The 20,526-nt window shown below is 42.3% G+C and overlaps 1 protein-coding gene across 2 annotated transcripts; it reads right to left on the minus strand.

Moving 5' to 3' along the window:
* Positions 1–6,633: 6,633 nt before the first annotated feature.
* Positions 6,634–10,584, minus strand: LOC143573176 (patatin-like protein 2). 2 transcript variants are annotated; one of them, XM_077058124.1, is made up of 8 exons: positions 10,392–10,559; positions 9,993–10,174; positions 8,383–8,560; positions 8,129–8,287; positions 7,700–8,002; positions 7,067–7,239; positions 6,910–6,980; positions 6,634–6,839 (listed from the first exon to the last, which is right to left on the minus strand). In XM_077058124.1, the coding sequence occupies exons 1-8, from the start codon at positions 10,521–10,523 to the stop codon at positions 6,778–6,780; spliced, it is 1,260 nt and encodes a 419-aa protein (XP_076914239.1). In that variant the 5' UTR covers positions 10,524–10,559; the 3' UTR covers positions 6,634–6,777. The 2 variants fall into 2 exon arrangements, with proteins under 2 accessions (XP_076914239.1, XP_076914240.1); XM_077058125.1 differs by having other exon boundaries at positions 6,640–6,980; positions 10,392–10,584.
* Positions 10,585–20,526: the final 9,942 nt, after the last annotated feature.

Here is a 20,526-nt window from a genome sequence, read left to right on the forward strand (position 1 = left end):
GACATGAGTACGGCATATCATCCTCAAACGGATGGGCAAAGCGAGCGAACAATCCAGACATTGGAAGATATGCTACGCGCATGCGCAATCGATTTCGAAGGTAGCTGGGATACTCATCTCCCATTGGTTGAATTTTCTTACAACAACAGCTATCACACAAGCATTAGGGCTGCGCCGTTCGAAGCTTTGTATGGGCGCAAGTGTAGATCCCCACTGTGCTGGGCTGAAGTAGGTGACAAGCAAATGACTGGTCCAGAATTGATCCAAGAAACAACAGACAAGATTTTTCAGATAAGGGATCGCCTTAAGACAGCGCGCGACAGACAGAAGAGCTACGCAGATGTGCGAAGGAAACCATTGGAATTTCAAGTAGGGGATAAAGTACTTTTGAAAGTCTCTCCATGGAAAGGAGTCCCCCGTTTCGGCAAGCGAGGAAAGTTGAATCCGCGCTTCATTGGACCATTTGAGATCCTGGAAAGGATCGGTCCGGTTGCTTATAAACTCCGTTTACCCGCCGAACTCAGTGGAGTTCATGATACGTTTCATGTGTCCAACCTCAAAAAGTGCTTATCTGACGAAACGTTGATTTTGCCGTTGGAAGAGATTCACATCGACAAACAGCTGCACTTCGTAGAAGAACCTATAGCAGTAACCGATTGGAAAGAACAAAAGTTACGCAGGGGCAAAATCAAGTTAGTAAAGGTTCAATGGAACTCGAGGCGTGGGCCTGAATTCACTTGGGAAAGAGAAGACCAAATACGCAAGAATTACCCACACCTCTTTCAGAGCATGGCTTCTGCCAGCAACGTCTCCTAAATTTCGGGACGAAATTCGTTTAACGAGGGGAGAATGTGACACCCGGTAAATTCCCAATCCCTTAAACTAAGTAATCACCTAATAATTAGGTGATTGTAAATATTATGCGCGCCATATAGCGCGGGCATTTGTTATGTTCGCCCTGCGCGAGCGCGCTATGTTAGAATTAGCGCGGGCATTTGTTATGTTCGCCCTGCGCGAGCGCGCTATGTTAGAATCAGCGCGGGCATTTGTTATGTTTGCCCTGCGCGAGCGCGCCATGTTAGTCAGCGCGTGCATTTGTTATGTGCAACCTGCGCGAGCGCACCATGTTAAGAACCAGCGAGCATATGTTATATGCTCCATGCGCGAATGTTTTGGCTTTATGTTTTCATGTAACTTAACGTTATGTTGTCTATGGGTTGACCATCCCGCATGATGCTAAGGCGGGTGCATCCTAAATCGTTTATGCGCGTGCGGAAGGGAACTAACCTCCCCGCATGGCGGGAACATTGAGAGCTAGTTTGTCTGAAGCTCCAAGATGGAATTGACTTCAACATGACTGATCACTATGTTGAAATACCAAGACCACCTGGAGAATCTACAAATGAAACTCAATATCCCTAACTGCGAGAAGGTTACGCACCTACCCGCAGCAAAGAAATGTCCTTCACGCAGAAAGCTATGCGCACAAAGTGATGCGCACAGAACACTTAGTCTATTCTCCAGACATAAGGAGATTACTCCCGCCCAAAAAGGGAAACAGTAGCGTGTTTCAGAGATTTTCCACTTTTTACTGTACACTGACAAAAGTACCTGAAAAAGCACACTGTAACATGAAAAGTCAACTGTCAGCCACCCTATTCTCACCAACCACAGACCTGCATGTCCTGTCCAAATCAAATCAAGATCTTTTAACCACTCCTCCACTTTTAAATAAACAATAAACAATAATAATTTCCATACTTTATCATCATTACACCTAGATATGAAAAGATTACAATCCCCTAAAGCAAGGGATTGTGTTCCCTTGAGTTTGCCTATAAATATGTAACCTAAATTATCACTCAAAACACACTTCAAAGAACTGCAAACTTGCACTAATCATCTCCCAAAGCATCCGTTATTTTCGATTCCGTTCCAGTTACTAGACCTTCGATTCCGAGGCCAACACCAAGAAAACCCGAATCTCGATTAATCCCTTAACAAGAACCACAGGTGAGTCTCACAGCCCCTATTCTCGCTGTTTTCACTGTTTTTAAACTGTTTTCGGGGCGAGGGACACGTACTTAAAACTATGTTTTATGTGATACTCTTACAAGCAATACAAGCAATTATGTGTTTAAATAATGTTTCATTATGGTGTATTTACGAGCAATGCAAACGGTATCTATGGTTTTCGATGTATGTGCGCCAGAATTCGAGTAAGTGATCACTTTACCATTGGAACTCTAAGGGTAGGGACTGCTGGTTTGATCCACCCACTCGTAGGGGTCGCACCTCTTTGCATGGACGAGTGCCTAGTATGGTCATGGGGCAGTACTATGGGTTTGAGCCCGCTCGTAGGGGTCGCGCCTCTTTGCATGGACGAGCGCCTTTTTTTCCGGCACAACGTCCGCGCGTAACCCGCGGGACGGAATTATTGATTAGCTCGTAGTGGCAGCGCCACTTTGCATGGACGAGCACATTTTCCTGAAACGTTCGCGCGTAACCCGCGGGACGGTATTCCTTATTTTAGCTCGTAGTGGCAGCGCCACTTTGCATAGACGAGCACAGTTCCCAGAAATGTTCGCGCGTAACCCGCGGAACGATTTTTATCTGAATATGTTGATAGGACTATGTTTTACCAAGCATGTGTTTTAATGATGATATCAGAACTATGCTTCAGAATGATTTGTATCAAGATTATGATGCAAACACGATTTATCAAGTTGCTAAAACTTGTGAACTCACTCAGTTTATACTGATTCAAATGTTTTTACGTGTCTTTCAGGAGATAACTAGGTAGCGCATGGAGTCACACTTAGAGCACCTCACGCTGAACATCTAAAACTAGCTTTTTGGAAGATTTTAGTTCTATCCCTTCGATGCGCGTGGTTGTTCCCGCCGCGCAAGGGGATATGGCGTGGAAATCTTCAACAGTTTTTATACTTGGATGTTTTTATGTAATTTTTAATCAATGTAATGTATTTGTATTAAACTTTTCATGCGAAATGAAAATCTTTGAATGTTTGCAATGGCCCGTGCTTAATTATCAATCCCCACTCGTGCGCGCCCGGCTGTTTCCGCCGCTCAGGGCCGGGTGTGACAAATAGGATGGAAGGATGACGGTGGACGGTGATGGTGGATTAGGGTAGTAGTGGTGGTGGGTGATTGTGGTGATGGTGGTGGTTGGACAGCGAGGGTGGGTGCAAGGTCGTCGGAACCGAGGAAGACGGGAAGGAGAAGAAGAAAAGAAGAAGAAGAAGAAGGGACGTTTAAATAACAAACAAATTCAGAGCTCCATGACCTATAGCGATACGCGATGGGTCAACGGGGCATCTATCGCGTATCGCCACCCAAATGGGGTAAAATTAGGGTTTGATCATATAGCGATACGCGATTAGGTGGTGATGACGCCATCGCGTATCGCTATGACGTCATTTGCCAGGGGATGCCAACCTCCATAGCGATACGCTATGGAGGTCATAACAAGCCCATCGCGTATCGCGATGGGCTCTGTTACAGAATCAAAAATTTCATAAAAATGCAGCTTTCGGCATACCGAAAACACCCCTGGACACGTTCCAATACTCAAAAACACTTTTACATACCTGGAGAGACGTTTGCTATAACCAATGCTTACCGAACTTCTCTATTTTCCAAATCTTCAACGAGTTTCCCCACACTTGGCGTTTACTGCACAAAATTCGAGACGACACTAAGTACAAGACTCAATAAAAATAAAACAAACTGGACAGACACTTACAAACCCCAGGTTGCCTCCCGTAAGCGCTGAGTTTAAAGTCTACATCTCGACCATGCCTCGAACTCAGTTATCTTCATACACCGGTGAAGTCACGATAAAATTCACCGATTCCTCATCCAGCTCGTGTATGTCCTTCATCTCCAAATATGGCTTTAGTCTATAGCCGTTTACCACTTGCCTCAAGTGATCATCAAAGTCTTCAATCTCGTACTGACCATGATTCCCAAATCTTATAATCGAGTACGGGCCCGTCCACTTACTTCTTAACTTGCCCGGGAAGAGTTTCATCCTCGTGTTGTACAGCCACACTCGTTGACCAACTTCAAAATTCTTCAACCGGATATTAGCATCATGAACTTTCGTCATCTTTGCCTTGTAAGCGGATGCGCAATCGTATGTCTCGTCTCTCAACTCCTCGATCTCGCACAAAGCCAATTTCTTCGCTTTACCTGCATCATCATAATCCATATTAACCTGTTTAGTAGCCCAAAACGCTCTTTGTGCAATTTCAACTGGTAAATGACAATCCTTTCCATACACAAGTCTATAAGGAGTGGTTCCAATTGGCGTTTTATAAGCAGTTCGGTAGGCCCATAGAGCATCGGTCAACTTAGTTGACCAATCTTTTCGGTTCGCTCCGAACGGTTTTTGCAAAAAAATTTTAATTTACCTATTAGAAACCTCCACTTGTCCACTCGTTACCATCAGTAAAAACAACGCTAGCTTCAATATACGATAAACCAGGAAAAAGTGGTGTGTTTTTTGGTTTCCACCATTACACGAGCAAGGTCACATATTCCACCCAATTTTGCAAATTTATCATCTTCATTTAAAGTGTGATAAAAGGTCGTAAGATACCTGGAATACACTATCTTTTTTCGTTACTAAATTCATTTCGGATACATATTAGAAAATACCACTATCTTCTATATGTCAAACTTAGAAAACGAATCACAAGGTTTAAACCGGACATATTTTCTATCAAACTAGTTGTGACCTCACTAAATATATTTTCAAGTTCTTGAATTTGCATATCCAAAACGGTATTAAAAACTTTTGTAAGGCCAAATATTATGACTTGCGATATCAAATTACGAAACCCGTTATATATTTATGGTCAAGTTAATAATTTATGTCGGCGAGAAAACCGGACACGAAACAAGGGCTTCAGCATGCGCGTTTAGCTTCAATGGGATAAGCTTACTAGAATGAATAGTTTTAGCTATAAATATGGGCTTTATGTATTATTGTATGTGTGTTCTCAATGGTGCAAATCACCCACCTAAGGGGAGCTCACCTTGGGTGGGGTCGGTTCTTGAGTAACGTATTAATCTTTAATCGACAACGAGATCTTTCCTTTATTTTATCTTTATATTATTTATATTCGGTCATTTGATTTACCACACCCGTCTCGAAGGTTTATCAAGTGCAAAATTCGTTCGCGCGTTAGATCAGGTTGTTTGGGACCCACAACTTCAACCTCAAAATGATGTCGATTAGTAATGATATATTTTCGGTTACGTTGATTACCATAACTTTCCGTCATATTTAACATCTTAATCTTGTTTTTTCACAAAAATATATCACTCTAGCCAACATCTTGTCAAACCCATTTTGTCTTAGATTATTCAATGCTCATTTTGTCCCGCTTATTAGCCTAGACCCTTCTAACAAGTCTTATATTTTTTTTGAAGATGTTTTGACAGAGCATTTGTGAAGCCTAAAATATCGTCCAACAAGGTATATATATTATTTTAAGTGTAACATATATTATTTTAAGAGTTAATGGGTTTTATTGGTTTGTGCTTTACACCTTTGTCCGGGCTTTAGTTGGGTTGAATTTTTAAATTGGTTGGGCTTAAAACGCATATGGGTAAGGTTTTTTTTTATTGGTAACGAAACACGAAAACCGACCTAAAATAATTTTTTTTACACTACCGACAAGAAGTTGAGGGGTAGAGGAGGCTACCCCTCGTAATACACTATATCTGCCACTGCAATCTACACAACTGGGTTTGGATTAATTACATATGAAATTAACGTGCTAATTGTGAGAATCAAATAGAGTTTTATATATACAAGAAGATTAATTATATAATTACATCATAAAACAATTACATAATTACTTTATGATGTAATTATATAATTACTATACTTGTATATATAATTACTCTACTTGATTCTCACAATTAGAACGTTAGTTTCATTTGTATGTTAACTTTCCCCTACACAACTAATATTGTTGTTCGTTTTTTTTATGTTTTGATTTTGTCTTGTGTTTTTTAAATAAACTGAACTGTTTTTTGAATATTAACTTCTATATATTTTAAACTTAATGTTACATTTTTGTTTAATTGAACTAATTATTTAAAAGACAACTTTAGGGATGGTGGGATGACAAGGTTGTGCATTCCCATGATTTCGCTATAAAAGTGTAACGGAAAAAGCTGATGTGACATATATAGGTGGATGGGAGCGAGTTAGAGCACCCACGACGGGCTTCATATTTCGAGGTATGGATAATGTGTAACCAATTGGATAGACCCTAATCCGGACTCTAGCGTTGTGGAGAAAGTCTGCCTAGGTGAAGTTTGCTTCTGCATACGAGCTGACAGACGGAAGGGTTAGTTTTTATTGAGGTTTGTGGATATTTATTATTGTGGAAATTAGTGTTTTTGAGTAAATTTTGTAATATATTGTGGAGCTGGAGCTCATGTCACTGTTTATTGTTGTGGGTGCTCTTACGGGATTGAAATGATGAACTCCCTTCAAAGGAGTGATATGGCTTGAAACTGATAGTAGTTTTTTCTAATATCGCAGAATTACACATTGGTCATGTTTAGACTGTATGATAGGGTTTTAACTGCAAGTTTTCAAACTAAAAAGAGATGTGACTAGAAAGCATAAAGTAGTTCAACCAAACATAGCGTTTACAAAAAGGGGGATACATGTCACTCGAAAGCGCAAACTAGTTGCAAAATAAACACACAAACACTTATTTAGTTCAGCGTTTACTAGGCAATGCGTGTTTGGCCTTGCTTTACCCGTACACACAGCGTAGTCGAATCTATATATTGTTTATGCAATGCTTATTTTTTCGGGTGCCCGATAATTGAGTTTAGTCTCCAGGGAGAACGCTGGATCAGGTTTTAAGGCTCGTGGTCGTGGCGATTTAAGTTCACGAAGTATCTTCTCATCAGACAATTTTTTGGCAAATCTGTCCCAAAGAAAAATATTCAATAAATTAGTAATGCACCAACTGAAAGTATAGGTAGTAAAATATTGTTTCCGAAGATTACTTACTTTATGAGAGCCTCTCTATTAGTTTCGTTCCTGTAGGGGATGAATTTGCCATCTTCCAAGTTGGCTCTTGAAACCTTCTTATCAAGTAACCCTATTCCGGCTTCAACCAAAAAATCCAGATTTTCTTTCGTGGCTCTATCGAGTGGAGACAATGTCCTATCTAAGCTATCCTCCTGCGTTTCACAGAACTCTTCATGAAGCATGACCAATTCGATGGACGATCACTACCAGTGATTCTAGATAAAATGTTGATGACATCCGCCAATGTTTAGCAGTTACAAGAATTACCACAACAAACTTATAAGTTCTACAAATTTATTGTTTCCATACTTATAGATATGAGTACTTTCTTGTGACATTGTTTGCACTAATTATAAGCATGTAAACGTGGTTCAGAAACGCATATGTAAGCGCAAAAATGTATAGCAAGTCAAGAAACAAATTAAGAATATAAATGTTCAAAAGGATGTTGTGTTTTATAAGTGAGGAAGAATAGTAATTTTCCTCACCTAAAAGTGTGTAGATTATTTTGCAACAGTCAATTTTATTTGCATATTATTAATCAGTTGAACAAATTTTAAGTGTGCAAATATGTAAGAAAAGTGCATATATAGTTGTGGTGTACACAAAAACCTGGATGCGTAAGTAATTTGTTTCGACGTTAAGTGCTTTGAAGACAACCGAAAGATGGAAATCAACCATATCAGTGCTAGCTTGAGTGAAAATATCAAGTAAGGGACTAGAGCCATTATTGAACCACCATCCAAGAAAGCCCCATTTTGAAGCCTCGTTTGCTGTATATTTCCCTTCTATTTTGCATTCTCCCGTTCCGATAGATATGACCAAATATCTACGATACTCGAGGGATTGAGGTAAGGGAAAATCATGATTTTTTCGAATGAGTTGTTTGGAAATTTCTCCCATTGCAATCAGAGTCTGTTAACAGTTTTTGTTAGTTTAACAATGGCAATTAACGAAAATGATTGTGCCTACGTTTACCATATCGCCTTTATTTTCTAAATTTATTTTTTGCTTTCGCTCTACGTTAATAACTAATGTTACCGGATTATTTGCTGCCACACCACCATCAACAAGGTTGAATTCATGACTCTCCTCCTTGTGTTCGGTTTTAAAATAATGTGGTGGAAGATAAGTTGGTGCTGCTGATGTTGTGATGCAAATATCTGAAAGCTTGGCATTCATGTACGGTTTTCCATCAACCTGGCAAAATAAGGCGATTAGACCTCATGTGTAAATGCTTCCGTAGTGACATGATACAATACATAACTAGATAACAAATACGACTAAGAGAAAACCTCATAGCTGGAGAAGATAATAGGCTGGAGTTTATTGATGTCAAAGGTAGGAATTGCAACATTAGTTAATGTATCTCCTAATTTGGTCTCTTTAAGCCTCTCCCTTATGGAATCCTGGAGGCACTTTCCATCATACAACGGCCCATACATGTTCTTTACTATCTTTGTAACCGTATTGCTGTCGTTCAAGCAATCAAAATCATGTGAACATGTTTAAATATAGTTTAATATAAGCAATTGAAATTATGTGAAGGTTGTTTACATATTATTAACGTTAAATATAAGCAAGGAAAATGGTATTTGAAGAAACAGCCAAGACGAAAAATAATAAAAAGTACAAACAAAAAATTATGCAAGATTAGGAAACAGTAAAACACTCTTAAGAAATTGCCTTACAGTGTCTAACTCTACTTGTAAATTACATTTATTTATAACTACGGGACTTGAATCTTTACCATTTGAAAATACATAGCCTTATTCAACTCATTGGTTCCGCTAGGCCAAACACTCTTTGCAGGGCCGGCTGGGGGCTAAAGTTTTATTATACATATATTTAAAAATATAAAACTTATAAAATATTATTTGATATTTACCATCTTATAATTATTTGACCCAAAACTTATTTTTATCCGTAATCCATCTAATCAAATTTAAATTATTAGGCCCAAACTAAAAATAAAATAAGATCAAATGCAAAATAAAAGATAGCAGCCGATCAAAATTCTTCTTTGGCTCCTTCCTTCTTTACGAATGCTGAACAGAACCTTAACAATGACCAACCCAGCCGACCACCATTGTTGGTTCGTCGTTGACCACGAGGCTACTCCGAGGTTGACGAAGCCAGCCGGCAGCCACCAAGGACCAAACTTTTTTTTTTCCAATGTTTAGAGAGCTTTACGATTCATCGGTTAGTTGTTAGTTATTACGGTATTTGATTTTTATAAAATATCTTTCTATTTTTATTGCTATAACATTAAGCGTCGTTTAAAAAAATTAGTTTATATATTTCGCTACTCGTTAGGGCTATGGGCCTTCTTATTTCGGCTCAGTCAAGGTATTTAAATTTTTAAAGATGGCATGACTCTTTGATAGATAATGATACATATATATACTAGGATTAAATTTGTGGATATTACAAATATGTCAGGGTTGGTGTTAACAATATTAATAATGTATAGTACGTACAGGGAGAGGAGCGGGGTTGTTCCTTGTGCATTTTTTAAGGAACAAACAAGTAGAATACAAGAACTCGATGAATTTAAGAATACTTCTCTCTTTAGTTTTCTTCTTCTCTTTATCGATGTTCCTTGATTACCAATTGTATTGTAAAAGTCGAAATCACAGATTATAGTATAATATTAATGATCAAAAGTCGCTTTAATCATTACTGTAATATCTTTACAATAAAGGAATAAATATCATGCCTTTCCTTTATTGTTATGTTAATCAACTAAATTCAAGATCTTTACAATAAAGGAATATCATATAGTTTTCTACTCTTGATCTCTTAATTCAGTTCTACCTCATGTACTGTATATGTGTTATCCATAACAGATTTGACTAGAAACTTGTTAAGATTCCAAATAAAAATTGGATGAAGTTATTATTACCAATCTTGTGGGAAGATCTTTGGACAGTTAGTGTGGTAGAAGTCTCTGATGTCTTTAGCCGCAAACAAAGGGCGCCTATTTTCATCTGGAGCTGTTAGCATCGCAGTGATGAGACCACCAGTACTTGTCCCAGCAATTATATCAAAATAATCTGCTATTCTTGCATCCTCACCATCTAGTTTCTAAACCAAAAGATCTGTTATTAAAAACCGGGGTCTCAAGACATCAATGGTTGCACGAATTAGTTTTCCAATTATATGCTTTAGTGCTCTTTTTTTTTTTAATTTTTACTTGGAAATGTGAGGTACCAAGGCCTTGAAAAAATATTGGTAGAAACTATGACAATTTTTCATTTAAATCAACATAAATATAGAAGTTAACCACATAAACTTGTTATACCTGAAGCTCGTTTTCAAGAAACTCGAGGATAATTGCTGGGATTAGACCTCTAATTCCACCACCATCTATGCTAAGGACTGTGATCAAATTCCCAAAAGCTGGGGGCTGTACTATTGAATTTGTTCTTTGCATAGTAATTGATGCTTTTCCTTTATTTGTGTATAACTTTGTTCAGGCTTCAGGTCTTGCAACTGTTTAGTGTAATATGCTTCCCCAGGCATTAGTATTTATAGGCCCATGTTCTACTTTTCCTGCTCCATTATTCTGTGTTTGAACTAAGCTTTATTTTATTAAATATTGTTTGGTCAAATTATGCTTTCCTATACAAGAACTATATGCCCAAATAATAAAATGGCACAAGGATGAAAATGATGGTGTATATTGTGTATATTTCATTATAGGAATCTGAATGTTTATACATGGATTTGTGCCTTAAATGGAATATTAAAATATGTCAAGTCCAAATAATATATTCCAAAGTATACGGTTCCATATTGTTTCAATCATTCAATATTCAAATGTTGAAGTTATTAGTTCGATATGTTGGTCTAATGTTCTTGGTTAAAGACGTAAAAGTTATGTGCTAAAGTATAAATCGGAATAGCTAAATGGCTATTGAGGAACAATACATACGGATGGAGCCCGGGTATGAGTTTCAATTGGCTTACTATAGGAGAAGCTTGAACATGTCGTGTTGCATATTGGCATATGTTTCGATATGTGTAGGATATATATTTAGATAATCCAATGACACTCAAATGTCCCTCAAATATATTCTGGGTGCTGCTAAACGTACTCCACCTCCATCCATTTTTACTAAACATACCCCATACCTTAAATTTTATATTAATACGATTCAGACCTTTTGTTCTATTTTATTATCATTATTATTTTTATAAAAGCATTTTTATTCTATTTTTATTTAACAACTTTTTTTCTATATATCTTTTTATGTATATTTAAAAGCCTTTAATAAAAACATATTTTTTCTTACTTAGAAAAACATTTTTTTTCTTATCTAATAAACATTGTTTTTCTTGTTTTAAAAAAATGTTTTTTTCTATACTTGTTTTAATCTTTTTGAAGAGCGTTTTTTTAAATTAAGAGAGTTTACATTCTTTTATAAAAAATCATATTAGTTTTTATAAATAAAAAGGTTAAATAACATACAACTTGATAAACAAATTTGGTTCTTTTCTCAAGTAACATTAACTCATGTATCTAAACCTAACAAAAAAATCAAATTGTTTTGAATACATTTTATAAAAAATAAAATAAAAAACTAGCTAGAGAAAACATACAAAACATTTTAATACATGTAAAAAAATAAACAAATTTTTAATAAGATCTTAATGAAATAAAATAAGAAAATCAATAACAAAAATATATAAAACAAAAATAAAAACTTAATAATTTTTATTTGATATTTTGAGAGAATTATAAAATAACAGAAGAGAGACTATAATGCCAATTACAAATGTTTAAGGGGTGTATGGTTAGCAAGGGAGGGGTGTACATTTAGCCTGACCCTTTCTAATCACGGTTTGAGTACTTTGTAGTAATAAATACTAAAATTAGTATTGTCTAATTTTGAAGTTGTTGTGGTTTGCGATTAACTTAGCAACGTTCGTTACTGTTGCTAATTTTGAAGTTGTTGTGGTTTCAGCATTATAATTTATGTGTAATGAAAAAGCAAGAAGATGAATACTAAAATTAGTATTGTCTTTAAATAATGAAACTTTAACCATTATGAAGAAACACTAAGTGACCCCGGCAGATTACGGATAATCTGGGGGTTAAATAGATGTTTCCCACGAGGGTTAGGTCCGGCAAAGATAGCTGTTCTTCTGATGACCTGCAAAACAGACACCGTGAGCTTGTCACTGAGAAGGGGGGGTACCTCCTTGTGACCACCCTCCGGCGTGAGAATCAGACTAGATTGCTCTTGAATATAAGTGTATATTAAGAGAATGACTAGAGCAGATATCAGATTATATATGGAGATATAAGATGTGATAAGATAATGATACCGTTCCAAGGTGTTGGAGTATTTATAGCCGAATGTAGGTTTCCAAGCAGGTACAGCCGGCTGAATAGTATTCCTGTTCTACCAACTGTGTGCTACGCATATGCCATGTTGGTGGTTGGTGGGTAGGCAGCGGCTGATAGTGACCAGGTCGGCTGTGTACTGTTCCTTTCCCACCAACTGCAGGCTATGCACGTGCTACGACAGGGGTTGGTGAGTAGGCAGCGGCTGATAGTGACAGGGGTTGGTGAGTAGGCAGTGGCTGATAGTGACCAGGCCGGCTGTGTACTATTCCTTTATCACAGTGAGCTGTCGCAGCTTTGGTCAGATCTTTTGTCCATACCTTGGCAGGTACAGTACAAAAGATCCTCCAGTAGCGTACGGACTGGCTCATTTGGGCGGGAGTATTCCCGACTTTGGGCGGGAGTGTTCCCGGCTTGCTCATTCCTTCTTCAGGTGACATCTGAGTTATCTGAGAGTTAGTGCCTTGTGCGTGTAGCCTTGCTGTGCGGGTAGCCTTCCCTGATGGCTAGTATCCGTAGCTGCGGGAACAGGCGGAGTACGTCGACCATTGGGAGGCGTTTCCTGCGGGAGCAGCTTGCGTACTGCGCGTAAGGACGTCGCGTCTCTGAGCATGGTGGGTCCTGCGGATCCAGTTGGTCCTTGCGCAGACGTCTCTTTAAGGTGAGTCTTGCGAGTTTGGTCTTTGCGCAGACGTCCCTATTGAAGGTGAGTCTTGCGGGTCCAACTGCGTAGACGTCCCTCTTTGATGTGAGTCTTGCGGGTCCAACTGGGCTCTGCTAGGACCTACCTCTTCAAGTCCCCCCAGTCCAATGTTCTTCTCATGAATTGTTAATAAGTGAGGTGAACTTTTGGACTTAAGCAAAGGGTTTTGAAAAGGGTTTAGTTTTAAGGTTTTCCATGGGGATTCTTCCCGCAGAAGTCCTAATGTCACGTGCAGAAATTCCCGACTTTTCTGCTTGATCTTTGGGTATGATGCGGGTAGGTCTGTAACCTCCTCGCAAGTCAGGAGCGTTGAGTTCCACTTGTGTAGATTCTCCATGAGGTTTTGGTAGTTTTAAACATAGTGATCAATTATGTTAAACAACCAATTCCATCTTGGAGCTTCAAACAATCTAGTTCTCGATGTTCCTGCTATGCGGGGATGTTATTTCCGTTTCCGCAAGCATGACCCAGAAGATCCTTCTTGGTTTCAATTCCCTGTGGAGTGCTAAGTATGTGAAGGGTTTCGCCTTGACACTGTTCCCGCACTCGTCTTATGGTTACTTTACTTCCAAGGTATTCCTGGCTTCAATTCCCTGCGGGTGCTAGATATGTGAAGGGTTTTGCCTTAACACTGTACCCGCACCTGTCTTACGGTTACTTGGTTACCAAGGTAAGGGGGTATAGTCCCGCTTACTTTTGAATATTTTTGAATCTTTTTGAAATTCGAAGAGTTGGTGAAAGGATAAGAACAGTCCAAACTGTTGAAGGGACGGTCGCGTAGTCCGACGGTTTCTTCTGACAGTTTCAGGACATGCAGGAAGTTATGGCGACGTGACAGTATATGGTCATTCCAGACGCTTTTTCAGGCGCGTGGGCGCGAGTTTTCGGGCGCGTGGTGCGATGTTTACGGCACGCGTCCTGTCAACAGTTGTTGCCAGTTTGCTTTTTCCACGTGTCATAGTTTCATTGCACCTGCGCTTTCCTCTCTCTTCCGCATTAAATTCATCGCATTCATTGCGATGAGTATATAAAGGGGGAGAGGGTGCATCTTAATCCACACTTTCACTTCTCTCTTCTTCTTCTAAACGATTTCTGGCGAATACTCTAACTTTTCCGTCGAGCATTCTCCTGAAATCGTTTCTTTACGTCCAAAACATGTCTTCTACTCATGATCCTGAGGTTACTGTCGAGGAGTCCGACGTATACCTCGAGAATCCGTCGTCCACGTAGGACAAGGATGACAAGAGTACTGCTGGCGAGTGCCAGCGTGCTCTTTCCGTCGACGCTTATCAGTACATCGTCCGAAAGTTCATGCTCGAGCCTTTCGAGCCTGAGTTTCCTGGGCCTCATCAGACGGTGTACGATGCCCCCAAAGGCAAGATAGGGGTATATGCTGCATTCTTCGTCTATGGGAATCTCAGGTTCCCATTGACGAAGTTTGTATACCGTGTTTTGGAGAGACACGGTGTGCACCTGACGGAGGTACACCCAATGGCGATCGCCAAGATCCGCCATTTTGAATGGGTGTGCCTCATTCTGGGTGTGGAGCCCCATGTCGACCGCCTGATGACCTTCTACTCCTGGAGGTGCATCCAAGGCTGGTACACCCTGGTCACCCGGATCAAGGGTTTGAAGATCTGTGCTACCGAGCGCAGTCTTCGGTCTTGGAAGCGGGAGTTCTTCTACATCTCTGCCCGTGTCGTCCCCATAGCGATGACATTCAAGAACGCGAGAGCACTCCCCAGCCTTCACGCCTCCAACTACCAGGAGGCGGAATGGTTTGCCAAGATTTCCCGGATCCAGTCTCCAGTTTACCGCTTTGCGGAGTCCGGGATGGTGATGCTCGGGATGAGCCGGGTGTGGAAGGATGCTGGGGCAGAGGCGCCACAGATTCCCATCGTCCTTGAATACGGTTTGAACTCTATCCCTTACGGTATGCTCCGTCTTATTTGCTGATTTAGGGTTTTTCTTCTAACTGTATCTTTTTATTTCAGAGGGGAATGACTTACAATCGCTCCTGCATCCGCGGGAAGCTGGTGGTCCCGCTCGGCTGGGTACTCGTGCTCTTGATGAGAACGAGTTGCCCATCCTTGAGCAAACGGCGAGTCGGTTTGTGGAGGTTTACCCGCCAGGCCACGAGATACTGAGCGCCACGCGGCCAGGTAAAAGATTATTTAACCCTCGCCCTCTCAATGCTCAAACCTCTGACGGAATTCCTCTAATTTTGTCATCTTCTGATGAGGAATCCGCAGATGGTCCTTTCTTCGCGAGGAAGAAGAATGCTGCTGGCGGGAAGGGGAAGGCGAAGGTTGCCTCCACTGCCGATCCGGTGAATCGGTCTGACTCAGAGACCGAAAGCGAGGAGGCGGCGGGGAACCCTGGTGGTGGTGAGACAACTGTCTCAGAGGTTGAGACAGCTGCCACTTCCGCGCGACCAAGTTCCACGACGGTGACTGGCGTGAAGAGGCCAGTTCCATCGGGTTCGTCCCCGCCCGTCAGATCCTTCAAGATTAAGAAAACTCGTAAGTACTTTTTGTTTATCTTACCCGCAATTCTTTCCGCCATTGTTTTTAATATCTTGTCTTCATGCAGGCGTGGATGTCACTGCATTCCAAGGTGATGCGGGGAGGAGCAGTTCTGGACCCATGACGGTAGGTTTGGTCAACCTACCCGAGGCGACGACCCAGGCGGCTGCGCCTGTTTGCAGTATTGGTTCAGTTGCTCATCCTGTTGAGGCAACTGTTCCAACTGTAACGTCATCTCCGCCGGCTGTCAGTGCCATATTCACGGAATCCTTTACTGAGCCGGCGGTGATTTCTCCTGCGGGTTCTCCCGCAGCGACGGCCACGGCTGTGAGTTCACCTGTGAGTTCACCTCCGTTGGTTTCTACTGCGGCGGCCTCCACCATGCCTCCTCCGACGCCGGCGACTACGGCCGGTCCTTCAGGTATGTTCGGGGTTGGGGCATCTAACCAATCTGTGCCTCCTTCCCGTCTCCTTGACCTTTTGGATGGATATCCCTTAGGTTCAGGTGATGGGTTTGGCGGCTACCGGCCTGCTGTCGACCCTACAAGTGCGTAGGGTTATCTTGGCCTTAAATCCCTTTTATCATTTTTTGCTCTTATATTTTTTTTGTGTTATTGCAGTTCGTGATTCCAACGAGGTGTATGCTCCTCGGTGGAGTATCCGCCGGGGAACGACCCTCCGGACTGCTGCGGATTGCGTCGAATGGGCGCGCCACGCCGCCCCAAGCGGTGCGTTGGGGGAGGCAATGGCTAGCTACCAGGAGGGTAGGCTAACCAATGAACTTAGAATTCTCCTTGACCCCGGATGCAGCCGCTCGTCGAGCTACTTTGTCGTGAAAACGACAAGTTAAAGACGGCGCGTAGCCTGGAGGCGGCTCAGGCGCGGGCTCTCCGGGAGGAGAATAATATGCTTGCCGCCGTTGCTGCGGAGAAGGAGAAGGCCTTCAAGGCCCTCGAGGTTGAAGTTCAGGCCCGGCTCGAGGCCCGTTCCAAGGCTGCCCAAGCTGTTAACGAACAGCTTCGGTGGGCTAAGGAAACTGCACGGAACGCGACCGAGAGGGCCACCAAGGCTGAAGCCGTTGCTGAACCTCTGCGCGCCGAAAATGAGGAGCTTAAAGCCAAACTAGAGAGGCTTCAGCAGGCTCATGATGCTTTGGCTATGGAAGACGCCAAGAAGCTTCAAGAGATCTTGGATCAGAGGGGTATGCTTGACCATACTGAGCGTAAGCTGAAGGGCGTTGAAGAGGCTGCTGCTAAGGAAGTGTTGCTTGCCAACCTTAACAAGAATGAAGCCGAACGCGCCCGGGACCAAGCTCAAGCTGCCCTCCAAGAAGCTCTGATTACCAAGGAATGGCTTCTACGAGAAGCGTTGTCGCAGGTATGCGTAGCTTCATAATATCTTTACGCTTTTCTTTGTACTTAGAAAAGGTTTTGATACTTGTATTTTTTCTTGTTGTAGGTTGTGCATCGAGTCTTCACGAACACATCTTATGACGATGCCATGAGCGCAGCCCTCAACGCTTCTCATGTGGATGGGGAGAAGGCTGGTTTCTTGCTTGGTCTGGGGTTTGTTGAGAAGGGCATCCCGCCTTCCAACTTCCCTCTTTATGACGTGGATACTGAAGCTGCCTATGACCAAGCAGTGAACCAGTATGCTGCCTTCCCACATCCGGTGGTGGAGAAGGTGAACGAAGTTGCTGCTGCTGATGATGGGCTAACCATTCTCAAGACCTTCCTTGAACCGCCACAGCCAACTGATGGTGCGGGTACAAGTGGGTTTGGAGGGAGTGGTCCTGAAGCTTGATCTTTTAGATCCCTTCCCACTGTTAGGATAGATTTACGTTGTATAGATTTATATTTCCGTAGGCGGGTAGATGCCCGGCCATTCTTGTAATGTTCGAATTTTTTTAAGAAATATAAATATTTGTGCGGGTAGGACCGCCACTTTCACTGGATGACTTGCTTTATAAACGTTATATGACTTGCTCATGCATATTATAGGTTAATTTGGCACTTGTTTTGCCGCATAAACAATATATGATTCGCTCGTGCATACTTTAGTTTAACTTAGCAATTTTCCAAGTGTTTTGAATAAGTTAACCGTTCGACGCACGGTAGTCAATAGGTTAGTGTTCAGTTTCCTCTATCATGATTGTGCGGGTAGGACCGTCACTTTCATTTAGTGGGATGACCAATCTTCACCTATGACTGACCTGCGTGAAGGTTTGTCGTTTTGTGTTTATGCGGGTTTTGCCGCCGTCCACACGCAACGACTTCTTTTCACACTTATTTATGCGGTGAATACCGGCATACCAGTGTTTTGAATAAGTTAACCGTTCGACGCGCGGTAGTCAATAGGTTAGTGTTCAGTTTCCTCTATCATGATTGTGCGGGTAGGACCGTCACTTTCATTTAGTGGGATAACCAAACTTTACCTATAACTGACCTGCGTGAAGGTTTTCCTTATATTTTCTTTAGAAATTTGTCGTTTTGTGTTTATGCGGGTTTTGCCGCCTTCCACACGCAACGACTTGCTTTCTCACTTATGTATGCGGTGAAGACCGGCATATCAGTGTGGAAAGTTCATAAGTATAAATGTAAGACCATCAGCATCAATGTGATAAGGAGAATCATTTCCATTAGAAGTGGCTCTAGGCCTTTTCTTTACAGGTTTGGAATTGATCTACATGCAGCATGCGTAATTGAGCTCCCATGGGAGTGTCATCGAGCCTTTCGAGCCGATATGCACTTGGTTCGGAATCTCGTTGTTTACGTAGTATGTAGTCTCCAACATTGAAGCTGCAGTTTTATTCGTGTTTTCCCCAACTGGGGTTCTACACGCATTAGCCTGCTCAGCGTTCATTACGCCACGAGGTGCGTGAGCGTCCCATCTCTGACAAATGCTTCGACGATGTCCTTCAAGTCTAAGCATTCCTCGGTGGTGTGGCCTCTTGTCCTGTGGAAGTCACAGAATTTGCTTTGATCAGCGTTTGGACGCTGTCGGATAATTGGAGCCTCTGGCCATGGGAGCCTCTCGGTGGCGAATATCTCGGTGATGCTTTTGGTGAGTGGCGTCCATCTGGAGTTCCGGTTCGACAACTGCACGCTATCCCTTCCGCATAACCGAGGGTGCGAGCCGGATGAGGTGTCAAAGTTTACCCTTGACTGCCAAATGCCTAGCTTCCTCTTTTTGTTTAGTCGGGCGGTGAGGACGTTGTCTTCTCTTGTTTTCTGGGTGTAGAGGTTTGTGCTCTGGGGAAGATCTCTACCCAGTTGCTTTTCCGTTTCCGCGAAGCGTTTAGCTGCTGTCATGATGGCATCCCATGTGGATGGCATGCCGTCTTTACCCGTTAAGGTGCGGATGAGCTCTGGATCTTTCGCGCCCTGGATGAAAGCAGCGCGAACAAGATCTTCGCTAATAGCTCCCAGACTCAGCTTCTTTGAGTTGAAGCGAGTGATGAAGTCTAGCAAAGATTCATCTTCCTCTCGGGTGCAGTTGAGGATCGTCCATTGCTCTTCAGTGTACTTTCTTTGTTGACTGAAGTGTTGGCTGAACTTCTGTTAGAAGTCTGCCCAATCGTAGATGTGGTGGACCGGTAGACGGTCAAACCACGCTCTAGCCGCTCCAACCAGCGTCATCTGGAACATATAACACCACGTGGGTTCCGTCCAGTTGCTGACGGTTGCCCCCGCTATGAATCTGTTCAAATGATCGTCTGGGTCAGATATACCATCATAAGTGCCGATGTTGGACATCTGTTTGGCACTTCTCGGGGCGATTGCTTCCGCAATGTCCCTTGCAAACTTGGACGTTCCCGCATTTGCAGCAGTTGGTCTAAAGGTTTTGGAGAAGTCACGTGGGTTTCCCCCCGCATTCCTTGGTTTGAAGGTTTCTCCAAAATTCCTTCTCGGTTGGAAGTCCGTTTCCTTACGCTTCCCTTTCGTCCTATGGCGAGGGTTTGCGTCGGTATCGGATTCCTCCCGATCGTCGTCCGAGTACTCACACTCACTGCTCATGTTGAGCTGTTGTCGAGTGCTTCCAAATTCGTCAGCCTGTTGGATGGAACGTAAGCGTTCGTCCAACTCAGCTTGGAATTCCTTCTGATGTGCTTCCGCCCATGCTTTAGCTTGTTCAAGTGTTTGGCTGGGGAGCCTCGTCTGTTGTCTTTCCACCTGGGTATCAATGAATCCCAGGGGATGATTGTTTACTGCACTTGCCCCGGCTAGGGTAACCGGGGTAGCGTTCGTAAAATTTACTGCACTTGCCCCGGCTTGGGTAACCGGGGTAGTGTTCGTAAAATTTGTATACTCGCCGGTGTTCCCCCCAGTAGCTGGGGTTGTGGTTACCGGGGTTTCTTGGTTACTCGCTGGCCTTGTGACCGGAATAACGTTAACCATCTTTCCAGAAGTTTTGAAAAAACTGAAAAAGAATTAGTTCTAGCTTTTATGCACGGATGGCGCCAATGAAGAAACACTAAGTGACCCCGGGCAGATTACGGATAATCTGGGGGTTAAATAGATGTTTCCCACGAGGGTTAGGTCCGGCAAAGATGGCTGTTCTTCTGATGACCTACAAAACAGACACCGTGAGCTTGTCACGGAGAAGGGGGGGGGTACCTCCTTGTGACCACCCACCGGCGTGAGAATCAGACTAGATTGCTGTTGAATATAAGTGTATATTAAGAGAATGACTAGAGCAGATATCAGATAATATTTGGAGATATAAGATGTGATAATGATACCGTTCCAAGGTGTTGGAGTATTTATAGCCGATGGTAGGTTTCCAAGGCTGAATAGTATTCCTGTTCTACCAACTGTGTGCTACGCATATGCCATGCTGGTGGTTGGTGGGTAGGCAG

The sequence above is a fragment of the Bidens hawaiensis genome, unplaced genomic scaffold, assembly GCF_021521415.1.
Source record: "Bidens hawaiensis isolate Kalapana, Puna unplaced genomic scaffold, B.hawaiensis_p1.1 tig00026226_1, whole genome shotgun sequence".
NCBI lineage: Eukaryota > Viridiplantae > Streptophyta > Magnoliopsida > Asterales > Asteraceae > Bidens > Bidens hawaiensis.

Coding starts and splice junctions, on each gene's coding strand:
- LOC143573176 (XM_077058125.1), bottom strand. CDS start 10,523: ATGCAAAGAACAAATTCAATAGTACAGCCCCCAGCTTTTGGGAATTTG. Junction 10,175..10,391: donor TTCTTGAAAACGAGCTTCAG/GTATAACAAGTT, acceptor CTTTTGGTTTAG/AAACTAGATGGTGAGGATGC. Junction 8,288..8,382: donor TTATCTTCTCCAGCTATGAG/GTTTTCTCTTAG, acceptor TTATTTTGCCAG/GTTGATGGAAAACCGTACAT.